A 13,713-nucleotide genomic window follows, 5' to 3' on the forward strand; every position below is an offset into this window, starting at 1 on the left:
ATCAGTGTAAAACCAAAATAGAGCTGACTAGTAGGTACATTCATGTTCTCCCAGTGTGAACAGTGTTTGAGTCTTGTGTTTGAATTTTTTTGGGATAATAACCCTTTATGACCTGCCTTTTATTTTGCATATTTGTTTGCAGTGATGCTATCTCCATCTGTGTTGCAAAGCTCACTTTTCTGCAGCTTCTCTGTGATTTCCCAGCTGTCCTGTTATTTCCCACCTCATGCTTTTCTTTTCAGCTGAACCTTATTCACAGTGAAATCAGTAATTTAGCCGGCTTTGAGGTGGAGGCCATTATCAATCCTACCAATGCTGACATTGACCTTAAAGATGACCTAGGTAAATGGGGCATGGGTTGACACAACTAACGGTCACATGGAAATTATGGAACCCAGAATTTACTCTCTAGGCCTTCATACCTTTAATCAGAGCAGAAATTCAAATCTTGCAGGTCCTGCTTTGTTGAAGAACTATATTCAAAATACTTTTTGACCAATTCTGAATACTTGCAGCTATTGCTAGTCTTCAAGCTGATTTCAGTTCAAAAATTTTAAATTCTTTTCCATAATGATCATATGTGACTGTTAGCTATTTTGGGGGGTTTATTATTTGGATACTTTGAGGACTAAAATACTTTTTTGTCAGGTTTTTCTCAAAATAAGCAGTTTCTCCATTCTACCTGCAATGTCAGGGTTTTTATTTTGATACTTAGAGTAGGCTTAAAATTTTTTGAAAGGGATTATTAAATAATTAGCTATCCCCAAATCTTTCCTACCTTGATTTGATGTTTAATTCAGTCAGTGATTTGTTTCCATTATGTTTCAGTTCTTCCCTTTTACATTCAGCTGAAAACAAATACTGATACTATACCAAGAGTGAACTATTGTAGGTGGAGAATTGCTTTTAAAGCTTCTCTCTTGTTTCAGATTTATAAGAAATCAAAAAAATCCTTCTTTAACAGAAGTTTGTTCTTCAGCAAAACAAAAATTGCCTTTCATGCATTATATACTGCATTCCCTTCTTATTTGATTACACCTACTGCTGTCTTTTTTTTAAACTTCCTTAATGGAATACAACCCATAATTCTTCTACTGCTGCATTTCCTATGGGAATGTAGAGAAGTAACTTAACAAGAAAAAAGGTTTAAGAAGGCTAATTTTTAAATCAGCCTTTCTTAGAAATACATATTTCTGCAAGTGGCTTGGCCATTACATCACATAATTTAAAAATACGCCGTACTTCTAAGCTATAAGAACAATTATTTGTATTTTTTAAAGGAAATTCTGTGCAACCCTGGCTGCAAATACGTGGTTTCCTCCATGTGAAGGAGACTGGCATTTTTAGAAACAAAATTATGAATGGCTTTACATATGAAGATCAGTGCCTGTCAGCTTATTGGTGCTGACAAAATGGAGAAACTAATTATTTTGTTTGGCTTGATGATCCTGAATTTCTCTTTTTTAAACAGATTCCATATTTTAATGTCATGCTCTGTGGGGAACTGGTTGTTCTAGGTTTCTGCAAAATGAAATGGGGCATTAGCTGATTTTAAAACTTTGGAAATGATCTCATGTGATTGCTCTGACTTGTCATTTTAACATTTATTTGATCATGTCATACTCAATATTCCTTCTCCTGCTGCCTACACCCCTTTCTCTACACACACCTGCACACACAACTCAGCATACTCCTTTGGCGCAAGGTTTGGAGATGTAAAGGTAGGAAAATATGGACGTTGGTACATGTGTAAATGTAGAGCCTGTGCTGGGTCTCTGTCCAACGTGGTTGATATACATCTGTTTACCTGTTGTAGTTGCAAGTTGTACAGGCTGACATTGCCACGATCGACAGTGATGCTGTCGTTCACCCGACAAACTCTGACTTCTACACCGGTGGTGAAGTAGGTAATGGCAAGTTCAGTGCTGCGGAGTTCGTATGTGTGTGCATGGTCGATCAGCAGCCACCAGCTTGTTGTAGCTATGCAGATTTGCATTCATTTCTCACTTCCAGCAGTCCTGACTGATCGTAACAAGAAATGAACAATTACAAACCTAGTGGGCATTTTTGGATTTTATTGCCAAATCGGCCTTTCGGAACTAACAGTGGAGTGCACCACCAAAATTGAAGTGCAGGAACAGTGCATTAAATGCAGGCACATGACCAAGGAAAATGAATTACAACATTGTTGGTTTGACAAGTTAAGTGCCTGGTTTGAATATGGTTTGAGTCTTGATCTTTAGATTTCTAACCAGTTCCAGTGCACCATGCCAAGTTTCAGATGTTCATGTCTGGATTCACATGCCAGATCTAACCTGTCTGTATTTTCCAAACTCTTAAGATTATCTTACGGGCCAATGACCTTCCTAGCCCTGCTCCACAGTCCTCACATCCAGAAGCCCAGGCTAGTGCTGCACACACATCAGTCAGCTGAGCTACACGGAGAGAAGGCATGACAGGAAGCAGGACAGACCTCTTAAGTCAGCCATCTTAACTGTTCCCTGAGTAACTCTTCTCCTAGCCCTTCTCTTACCTCTCTCTGCATACAGAATTTTGAAGGATTTTATTATAAAAGGGTAGGAGTACTTTGACTGAACTGCCTTGGTAATTTGAGAAGGCAAATCAGAATTTGGGCTGAATGCAGAAATGCTTAAAACCAGTCAGCTGATCCCAGCCTCTATTCTGCATCTCCTGTGACCTCACCTTCACTGTGAGAATGGGCTCCCCCCACACCTGATGCCTTGTTTCAGTACTGACTTGGAGGGACACATGTCCTGCACCATTGGCTTTTTCTGAAAGGGCTGCTTTCTGAGTAACATGCAGAGAAATGTAGCTCTGGTTGGCCTGTTGGGCAGAAGCACTGTGACTTGGCTGGCTAAATAATATGCAGAGTGTCATAGTAGACTGTACCTGAAGAATATGCTTCCAAAGTCTGTCAGACCCATTTAGCCAATGTGCCTGTCTCCTACCCTGTGACAAAGAAATGCTTTGCTACCTACAAAGAAAATTGTCTCTTGAAGCTGGACTGCTCATTCCTTAGCGTAGGTTCCTGTTGCCTCTGACTGCTGTAAGAAAGAATAGAAGTGCACAAATGCTTAGCTTCCAATGATTAACTTTTACCATCTAAATTTGTTTTTTAAATTTTTTGTTGGTTTTTTCCCTAACAATTTAAATGTACTGGGGGCTTATCCTGAGAATTTTAGAGCCTAAATTTCTGCTAACGCTGTTTTCAACACTGATACCAATGCCTGCTTGGAAAGCATGAGATAATGATCTTATTCTCATGGGAGTGACACATATTTATGCCTTTGAGCAAATAAGCTACTAACCTTGAAGCTGTGAAGCAAGACTTCCATCAAGAAACTTGCTACTGTAGTGGAAAATGGTTAAATACAGTCTGTCCTTTGCCAGATTAAGCTGATTTACAACACAGATGTCAAGTATGATTTCAATATAAACCCTCACTACTAATCAGAAGAAGAGCATAATTGAGGAGTAAATGCATAATATTGCACTCATTCATACCAAATATTACTTTTTCTCTTCTTTTTACCATATCTGCAAGAAGAGAGCTCAGTGAAATGAACTGATGTGGTTGTTCATTGCTTTTAATTATAAATTAATTCCCAGTAGAAGGGAAAAAGCTGATCCTTCTGGATTGAATTAAACCAAACTAGGCTAAATTCCATTAAATGTACAACGGCTTTGCAATGGCAAAGAAATGACCTACTTAATAGAACTTTGCTGTTCCTAGATTCTGCACAAGGCTTAATTATGTTTCCCCTTGAAACAAGAGAAATTAAGGATTATGAATGTCATGGGTTTTAGGACTGATCAGAGTTCATGGACTCATGGGGAATATAACTGGAATATATATAAATAAAAATTGGAATTATATGGAAATATATACAAGAATATAACTAGAATGGAAAGCTGTTTCATTCCCCCCATCCCTTCTCTGTCAGGGGGTTTTTATAAGACCCTGGAGTCGGCCACATCTGCTGGATGGACCCAGCAAAGGGCACAGGGTGTTGTGCTTTCTGGTAATTCACTGCCTTTGAAGGGCAGAGTGCTTCCAAGCATCTCAGTGCTGCTCTGCATCTCCTTTCCCAGTAGTCTCCTAAGACACCTTGCTACTACAAATAAAGCCATTACTGTCTTTTCTAAGAGATTTGTAAGGTGATCCTCCTACTCAGTTTCACTGGGATAGGTAATTTTAAGTTTCAGAAAATTCTTAGGAGTTTGGCTGAAGTATTTATATTTAAAAGCTTAAATGAGGACAAAGAGCAAATTACACTCTGACCTACACAGTCTGACCTTGCAATCCAGTTTTTGGCAAACCCTGTTGTGAAGTGGTTATGAAAAAGCCAAAGAAAAGGCATATATTTTGTAATTGTCCTCAGCTTTTGTACCCCAGAGGCAATAAACTCCCACTAACAAAATAGGGTCACAGAGTCGGTTTTTGAATGGAAAACAAATGCATTGTTTTCAACTTTTCAGTTTGGAAGAAATTTAGCAAAACAAAACAAAAGCATCTTGCAGTCTTCTTAGCTCCTAGAGCTATAACCTGATTTAGTAACCGGAATCTTGGAGGAGGGACTCTGCTTCCTGGAGCATATAGTATGTGCACTTCCATCAGAAATTGCATTTTTTTCTTTCTTCATCAGTGAAAGTAAGGGGTGTCACCAAATAAATGTCTAGATCCTTAGAGATCCTAGTTCTGAATTTCTGGAATCAGTTTTCAAAGCAATATCTCAAATCAGAGCCTTTATGATGTCACTGCTTTTTACTTATCTACCTTTATAATTAATATGCACAGTGCAAAATTATGTGGGATGCTTATGTAGTTAGGAAAATGCTTTCTTGGGCTGTTTTTTCTTATATTAATATTTAAAACTAGAGCTGCAAAATAAGATCTAAACCATTTAGTGATGGACTGCCTTTGTAAACAGCATACCTTTTGGTTGCCCTGACACACTGCACAGCTCTTCTCCTCCCAGAATGACTTTGTCCAGCTCCTTAGTTGTAGTTAGTGAAGTTCATTGGAGGAATATGTTCCTTAGAGATTCTCCTTATTTCTGAGGCTCTTCCTCTTGGTTAAAGGTGGCTCAACAAGCTGGGCAGTTACCAAGTAAAGCAGCCCGCTGCACTCACGAGACTGTTTCATTCCTGGGGCCACCTGTTGGGGTCAGGGACCAAGATCAGGTGAGTTTTAAATTCTTATTGTGGCAAATGGCTCTTTAAAGCAATTTGTAAGAGAAGAGGGGAAATGAATCCTAGGGGAAGGAATTACAAACCTTCAACCACTGTTGAGCTAGCACATTCTTCTGGAACACTTCACACTAAGAGATGCTCATGAGAAGGAAGGAGGTAGGGATGTCATGTCAGATGGTTCTTGACAGTAACTTCGAGTCTGAGAATGTTAGCAAGGGATACCAGTGTGAGGTTTTTGGGTTGTTAGGGTTGTCTTTTTGTTCTTTCTGTTGTTGTTGTTGTTGTTTTTAATGACTAGCTAATTCTCAAGTCCCAAAAGGTTTAGATCTTACTTTGCAGTCCCCAAAAAATGTTTGGGCAGAAAACTCTAGAGTGATGTAACAAAAGTGAATGATGAATCACATGTCTGCTGAGATCAGAGGAGTAAACTAACAATTCTCTGTTCAGGGAGCACTTTGGAAAAGAAAGGCGGCAAGGAGTTTGTGGAAGCTGTCATTGAGCTCCGCAAAAAGAACGGGCCGTTGGACATAGCCGGAGGTGAGGCTGCGCTTCGGGACCCCAGACCAGAGCTCGGCGGGCTGTGGGCTTGGCTCACACAGCCCAGCTCCTCCTGCAACAGCACTGGGGCTGTGCTGTCTGCAGGCAGCTCCGGAGGGTTGTATGTTTGTGTTCTCCACAGTTAAACTGCACACATTGCATCTTAAGTAACCTTTACCAAAGCACCTGGGAAATGGGCAGTGCTGTAGTGTTACAGTAAAACCAGGCTGTTCACAGGTACGTGCATATACACTCAGTGTTGATCATTAAGGGTACAGTTCAGGAAAGCAATTAATGAGATGCTTATTTTTGTAGTCCAACTCTGTTAAACATCTGCTTTGCTGAAATGCCACTGACTTTCGCTGAACTTAAGCATGTGCTTAAAGTTCAGCATCTGCTTGGGTACTTAGTTTAATCAGTGCCAAAATCATCGCTATAAAAGCTTACAACTTTTTGATGCCTAGTTATCAAAATTTATGTAATATCGGGGAAAAATCTACTATATGAGTAATAAAGTTTGATAATGGCAATATATAATTTTACACCATCTGTGAAATTGCTGATCCATGTTGTTCATATAGAAGGCTGATTCTGCCATCTGTGTTTATGCTATAAAAATAAATACAGTGTGCAGAGTTTTGTAAACGAATCCTAACTACAGCCGAAGGGGAGATGTAAGAATTCAGCTCTGACAGGAAAAATTACAACTGTTTACTTCTGGAGCTTAATACTTCGGGGGTTTCTCCCTTGCTTTTTAAAAATTTTAGTAAGTTTTTCTTGGAATTTTTTTCTGCAAAAATATGCAGAATCAATTACTCACTTTTTTCTTTTTACTAACTTCTGTACAAGATTGCTTACTAGCCCAGACCAAACTGCTTCAAATAGGTGGCAAGTTGAAAAGTTTCTTTTTCCCAGCTGTCAGTGCACCCCTCAGATCTGGGGGTTGCTTGGCAGTCTTACCCAGGGCAGCTCTGCATTGCACTGGGAGAAACTGGCTGCTAGGGACTTACTGGAGGACTCTAGAGCAGAACCGATACATCCATTTTTGTCCTACAGATACCTAGTTTTCAGATTTCTCAATTTTGTGGGCATCCCTTTAATCTACCCATAAACATGATGCTTACCTGGAATGTGACTAGCACAGAATAAGTCCCTAGTTGGTTTTCTCTTTCTTACTTCCCGTTTCAGTGCATTTGCATTTGAAGTAAGGGACAGCTGCTCTTGGTAATGAACAGTTGTCCTCATCAGAATCCTAATGAGTTAATTAATGACTACCCTAGAAAACACTCCCTGAGAAATATTAAAGTTGGTCATGTGTATCAATACAGTATTTTATTCTTTCAGGGTGAAGATGATATCCACATTTCACATCTGACTAGAGATATGTCAGCTGTTTTTAATAGATTTTTCTTGGATTTATGATGTATTCTGAATCTGCCAACATTTTAGTTGCACATTATGACAAATTAGCATTGCCTAACACTGAGGCTATTCAACATGTTGGGACTCTGCAAACCCATAAGAACATAAATGCTTGTGCTGCCATTGTCCTTCAAAATGTTCTGGTTAACCCCTGGTCAGGATCCATATGACAAAGAGTATTTTCTCTTTCCTGCAGCAGCCACAGGATAGTATCCATATGTGATGATCATGTGCCAAGAGTTATTTCTACTATACTTAAACAGCAAAATGCCTCATAAACATTCCAGAATGGAATAGAGGATTTCAGACCTCTAAGCACCTTTGCAAACCTGATTTTTTAATTTTTTTAAAAACTTACTGGTATTTTTAATATGGTTTTGTGAAGACATAAGCTGCCATTTAATACCTACAATTTGTGGGGTATTTTAGGGGCTGATTCTTTGTGAAGGTTCACTGTATGTTCTTGTGAGATTTCAGATAGATGTTTTTCTTCTCTCAGCTTGTGATAGGGTGGTTTGCTTCCCCCCACCTTGTTTTTTTTTTTGACAAACCAAAGTTACAACTTTTTGTTTGCAACCACAGCCCAGTGAGTTCGGAAATGACAGAGATCCTCTTACCCAGGTTTCTGGCAGGCAGAGCACAGTCTGTTGTTGCTCTGTGATGGGAAGTGGTGAACCCAGAACGTGTTCTCCTACAGAGAAGGAGGCCTCTCATCTGGAGAATTCCTGCCTGTCAGCAGTTTGTAGGCAGGGTCTGCTGCATCTTCTTAGTCCCCAGATGTCCATGGTAGTATTGTGGTGATAAGATAGGATTAAAAATTCCTCATTTCTTTGTACATACAAGGCCTGGCCTGTTGTTACACAAACAGTGTGAATCAAACATTGCAAATCTGTAAATGCATCCTCTCCACCCCTCTGTCAAGAATGTGATGAAAGAGAGAAACTAAGCCCAGCATTGTTCAAGTGATCTTGGATGACCCATACACAAAAAAGCTAAAATAAGGCCAGGCCCAAAGTCTTGAAATCACACAAAACATCTTCATTATAGTTATTCAGAGACAAAGCTCGAAATAAAGCCAGAATCTTAATTCACCTCTTTTCCATCCTTCCTTAGGGGTTTGCAGAGCACTAGTACCTCTGAACTGCTCCAGTTTGGGCTGGCATATGATCAGAAGCCAGCTGAACACTGTACATTTAGCAGGAGTAGCTGAAGGTCACTGGAGTCATAGCTCCTTGTGCCTGTCCAGCATCCTGATATTTACTGTAGCTCTGTAGTAAACCCAACCAAAGCACGATCATCCCTTGTCTGGGTTTGGGTTCTAACAGATACTGCCCTTCTCCTTACCCAGTCCTCAGTATAAATGTGCTTCCTTTGATGTCAGCCATGAATTCTTGCTCTCTCCCAAATAAGCTCAATCTTCACTATGATTTATAAATTATCACAGCAAAATGCAGCTGCAAATGGGAAATACAAAGTCTCTGTAATCATGTTATATTTTAAGGCTATGTGATTTGTAATCTAAAACATTCACTGGGGCTAAAGGAACGTCTGTTGATTGTTTGCTATTTTAATCACATGTACACTCCTTTAATCCTAAGGAGAGGAAAGTAATTATGTTTCGTTTTCAATTCTTCCTAGCTGTTGTCAGTGCTGGCCATGGACTGCCTGCGAAATTTGTGATCCACTGTAATAGCCCAGGTTGGGGCTCAGACAAATGTGAGGAGCTGCTGGAAAAGACAGTGAAGAACTGCTTGGCTCTGGCTGATGAAAAGAAGCTGAAATCAATCGCGTTTCCTTCCATTGGCAGTGGCAGGTAAGGCTGTCAGGCAAACCTGATGCCAGATAGGTCACATTCTCTAAGTGCCATCTGTTGTTCCAGTCCCTTCCCATGTATAAAACACATTGCTACAATGCTGGTTTTTTTCTCCTTTGTTTAAATCAGTTCCCTAAAAGAAGTGTTTCTTCTAAGTTTGTTCAGGCAGTGCATGAAGCCTGCAGTGTTTTCCTGAACACCAGTTCAGTTTTGGCAGATCTTATAGTGCCCTGCAAATCTTAAAGCATGCAAAAAAAAGAGCATAAAACGAATTTTCAAGAGAATATTAAAAGACTTTCTTCAGACTATCAATTCATTTATATAAATTGGAGATGTGGAAAAGAACATGAAGAAAAGGGATCTCTTTTGCCTGATTTTAGTGTGTAATGAAACTTACCTGTCTTAGGATGGCCAGAAGACATGGCTTAGTGTTTGTTTAAGCTGCAAAGCTAAAGTGCCTTGATTCTCAGGATTTGCAGAGTCACTTCAAGCTTTCATCCAAAATCCATAAGCTGAATTCCATGCAGTTTACATCATGGGACTATTTCATTAAAAAAAAAAAAAAAAACAACTTAAAAACCCTTGCCAAGGTCTTGAAAGCCTAAGTCTAAAGTTCAGGTCCTCTGGCTCTGTACAGTGTGCTCAGTGCCTTTGAAAGTTGGATTGTGTTCTTAAGAGTCTCAATCCAGACTGACTGCACCTTTAGTCTGAGGCTCCTGGGTTTGGGGTGCAGAGGGAGGTTGGGAACACCTGGCCTTCAACAATGGCTCAGTATGAAGACCAAAGGCCAAATCTAGACTGAATTACACAGTTGCGTCTCTTAAGAGGGTCAGTTGTTCAGGGTTGAGTTTGCCATGAAAGAAGTTGGCTGGTGTACAGCAAGAATATTCTTCCCATTGTGCTGTGTTGCAGCACTAGATTAATTCTTGCATATTCTGTGGGCTAGGGCAGAAAACCGTATTCAAGGTTTTGGGAGAATGACAAGAAATAAAAGTTTCGTTAAGATGATAAATTTAAGCAACTTGCATCATACAGATCTCCAGCTAAAGTTAATTTGCATGGGTGTCATTTTAAGGAGATAACTTGAGCAAACTTTCCAGAACAGTAGAGAAATAGAGCAGAGGGTTCACAGTAACCTGTTGAATTAGCAGTCAGGGTCATAGGCTGGTCAGTACACAGAGAAGCTCTGAATCGCTCTCTGGGAGAAACTCTATTCCTCCACAGAATAATGCAGAGAGTGCAGAGTGACTCTTGAATTGGTTATGTAAAAGTGACACCATGTAAATTATCTTCCACACAGCCCTGTCTTTTCTGGATAGTTCCCAGCCCTTGTTGTGAAGTAGGTGATTGGTATTGGAAGATGATGAAGCCCTGAACAATCATCAGGATTCACATTCTGTTCTGAAATCAGGTTACTGACAGGCAGGATCTGGGGCAAGTTCTCCACTTGGCATAACATGTCATTCTTACTCAAGCCAGTTGAAGTGGTGCTTTTAAAAAGTGGAGAGGAATCAAAAGGCCTTGAGTAATATATGAGGTTATGTATTTTTCCTTTTTTTCCCCTTAATTAGAGATACTCAAGCATAAGTTAATTTTGGAGAGAACATAATATATTCTGACAGTACTCTCTACTTGTTTTTATGAAGTCAAAAGCTTTAAAAAAAGAAAAAAGTAAAGCTTTAAAAGATAGCAAATGCCAAAGACACCACATGTATGCAGCTGTTCTAGTACAGGCATCTGTCAAGCAGACATCACCCAATAAACCCATATAAACAGTTTCATTCTCTTTTATAGTTGAGGAATGGGATTACATGAGGGCAGTTCAAATAAATCACGAGGGGAAATAAAATAGCATACTTGTAGCGTTCATTGGGCCAGATGCTCAGCTACAGCCAACTTACGGAAAGCACAACTTGGGTGCTGTTCAGAGGTAGCCTGGAGTTCATTCTGGTAGGGCCATCAGGGGAAAAGGGAAAGGAGAGTTAGGGATTGAACATGAAATATCCTCAGAGAACGAATTTCATTCTGAGGCTCTGACTTTGATCTGAATTGACACTGGTTTGGCTAAAGTCCCAAATTGCCTTTTCACAAAAATTGAACTCAAACCCATAGATCAATGCATAAAGCTTCTGTTTCTTGCAGCTCACACATGGCCATCAGGCCAGCACCTTTCTGCTGATTTTTCTGCTCTTTTTCGTTTCTCTTGGGAGAGGTGTCCTGAGCAAATGGATTGTTATCAGCTTCCCTGGCACCGTGCCTTCCTTTCACCAGGCCACTCTTCTTTCATGTGCCTTGGTGTGACCACCCTGCCAGAACACTCGGAAGTTGTGTGACTTCAGAGGCCCCTGAGAACAATTCAGTAAGAGTGTATATCCACATATGGATGCTGCTCTGCATGACAGTTCAGGAGCAAAATTCCTGAAAGATCTCTTCAATGTATGCCAGGATGCAGCATTCATAAGTAGCCTGCAAGTGCTCAGGTGTGGAAGCTGCTGACTCCTAAGTAGCTCCTGTGTCAAAACTGCTCTTAGTTGATTAACTTATCACAAAACTGATTATCCCTGACCAGCTCATTTGGGTTTAGAAGAGTACAAGCTTTTCTCACAATGCTTTTTCCTTTTTTTTTTCCTTCTTCAATAGAAGAAAAAAACCGGGCATTTTTAGAAAAGAAAAAACAGTGTAAGCTATTTCATGCCATCATATTTGAAATACCACAAACATTATCTTCAAGAGAGCATGTATAATATCGCATTACAGGCAGGACTGACACAGAATTGCTCTGTGAGAATGTTTTTTGGTAAGGCAATATGCAGCAAGTGGGCCATGACACAGGCAGTTGCCCTTCACATTGGTGTGTTGCCGCACAGAAGAAGAGGGAGATTACAACAGCATTTTACTACCAGTGTGGTGCTTCAGTAAGCAAGTGCTGAGAAATGTTCACCTGTTAGAGCCAGAAGTGAATTTAGCCCAGCTTCTTTGAACTGCTTGGGAAATGCTGAGAAACTCATCCCTCTGTGTAATCTGTAAATTATCTGTAGTATTAATAGTACACACTTTACAATGGGGACTATTAACTGTCAGATATCTGTTAGTGCATGTCAAGGAGCCAGGTGATGTTAAACAGGCTCTTTCAGATTCTGATTCAGCAGAGTGGTCGTGTCCCATCACCTTCAGACTGACTGACTACAGAGTGCATGTCACTGAGACTGGGGGAGGGCTCAGACTTTGTCAGGGCAAACTCATGGTCTGGGTGAGTAGCATTACTTCAGGAGTAACACAGCAACAAAAATCAGGCCACATTCCAGGCAGTTACCAGGTGTAATTCCAGGAGTTTGCCATGACCTATAAAATTCACAGTTCAGGTCATAGCTTTGTTCAGACCGTTCTACTTGTGCTTGACTTGTTTTAAGATTAGATTAATCTTTCAGACAAGGATTCCTAGATAAAAATGTGAAGAAGTTTGCAAGAAAGGTTGTCAGGTTAGGTCCTGTAAAATCCTATGCTTAGTAACCATTAGTAGTGGTAAGACCATTTTGTATTTTGGGTCTTTTCATGTTTCATATTCTATATCAAGTTCTCTGTCCCTTTTTACTTTAACAGTTGCTTTGCTTTCAGGACATGTTTAACTTCACAGCTCCAACACACACGCTGCTTTCCAGAACGCAGAAGGCTCTTGGTTTGCTTACCTGTTAAATAATTGACCCATCAGGTGTCATAAGCTTCAACCCATCAATGTATGTAGAATCTGTATTCATGTTCTGAGAACGCTTTTCTTCTCTTTGAACATTTTAAGTCTTGCCAAAATCAACAAGTTTGTAGCTTCTAATTCAGACTGTAAACACTGTCTTCGCAGCTTTATTTACCATGGAGTGTCGGCAAAAAGCCAGAGCCTTCCCTGGGAGGTTAAACCATCAAAAGTTGGTTCAGCAAGTCTTGATTTTCTTTATTTTCTCTCTCCTTCTAGAAATGGCTTCCCAAAGCAAACAGCTGCTCAGCTGATCCTGAAAGCCATCTCCAGCTATTTTGTGTCAACAATGTCCTCTTCAATCAAGACGGTGTACTTCGTGCTCTTCGACAGTGAGAGTATAGGGATATACGTGCAGGAAATGGCCAAACTAGATGCCAACTAAGCCTAGAAAGCAACAGTACCAGCCCCCTCTTCCACCCATCAGCATCCCCAAATCCTTAACTCATTGTGAGGCAGAGCATCTCTTATTTTAAATTTTGCTCATCTAGGGGAATAAAGGTGGGGTTTTTGTCATTTTGTTTTAGAATTTTTTGTTTGTTTTGTTTTTCCTCTCTAAACTGTTTTATGTTGGCACTGATAGTTGGCATTACTGCTGTTAATGCACTGTTATACCAGGCATTGTCTGAAGTTAGTGTAATCTAGAAGATTTTATAGTTTTATTTTAATGAAGTATGAATTGGAGCAGGAAGCTGTTAGGAGTATGTAGTCTTTTACTTGTGAAAGAAACAGGCCAACCCTATTTTGTAACTGTGTTGTGGTGCTTTATCAATACATCGAGTGGCGTTCCTTTCATTTTTTAAAAGAACAGATGCTATAAACCTAATTTGTGTTTGTTTATTGTCTTAATGATTCTGGAAGGAAAAAAAAATACAGAAACCCTGTTGTCCTTAATTATATTTACAATTTTGAAACTGTGTGAATTGATTTAGTAAAATGTTTGAACTGTTGCTCTTGGTGTACTTGGATTGATTTTTCCTTT

The 13,713-nt window shown here is 39.8% G+C and overlaps 1 protein-coding gene across 10 annotated transcripts in view; it reads left to right on the forward strand.

Annotated features, from left to right (window-relative positions):
- Positions 1-13,681, forward strand: part of LOC103614675 (core histone macro-H2A.1) — a 36,024-nt gene extending 22,343 nt beyond the window's left edge. For 2 of the 10 annotated variants that reach the window (XM_008632643.2, XM_008632644.2), the window contains exons 5-8: positions 243-342; positions 5,662-5,751; positions 8,812-8,986; positions 12,951-13,681. In XM_008632643.2, the coding sequence (XP_008630865.1) occupies positions 243-342; positions 5,662-5,751; positions 8,812-8,986; positions 12,951-13,116 (531 nt within the window). In that variant the 3' untranslated portion in view covers positions 13,117-13,681. Of the gene's footprint in view, positions 1-242; positions 343-1,816; positions 1,908-5,103; positions 5,206-5,661; positions 5,752-8,811; positions 8,987-12,950 lie in introns of all 10 variants that reach the window. The other 8 variants (XM_008632645.2, XM_008632648.2, XR_001861585.1 and 5 more) reach the window with 7 other exon arrangements.
- The last annotated feature ends 32 nt before the right edge of the window (positions 13,682-13,713 follow it).

Source organism: Corvus brachyrhynchos, unplaced genomic scaffold (assembly GCF_000691975.1).
Source record: "Corvus brachyrhynchos isolate BGI_N302 unplaced genomic scaffold, ASM69197v1 scaffold54, whole genome shotgun sequence".
Lineage (NCBI taxonomy): Eukaryota > Metazoa > Chordata > Aves > Passeriformes > Corvidae > Corvus > Corvus brachyrhynchos.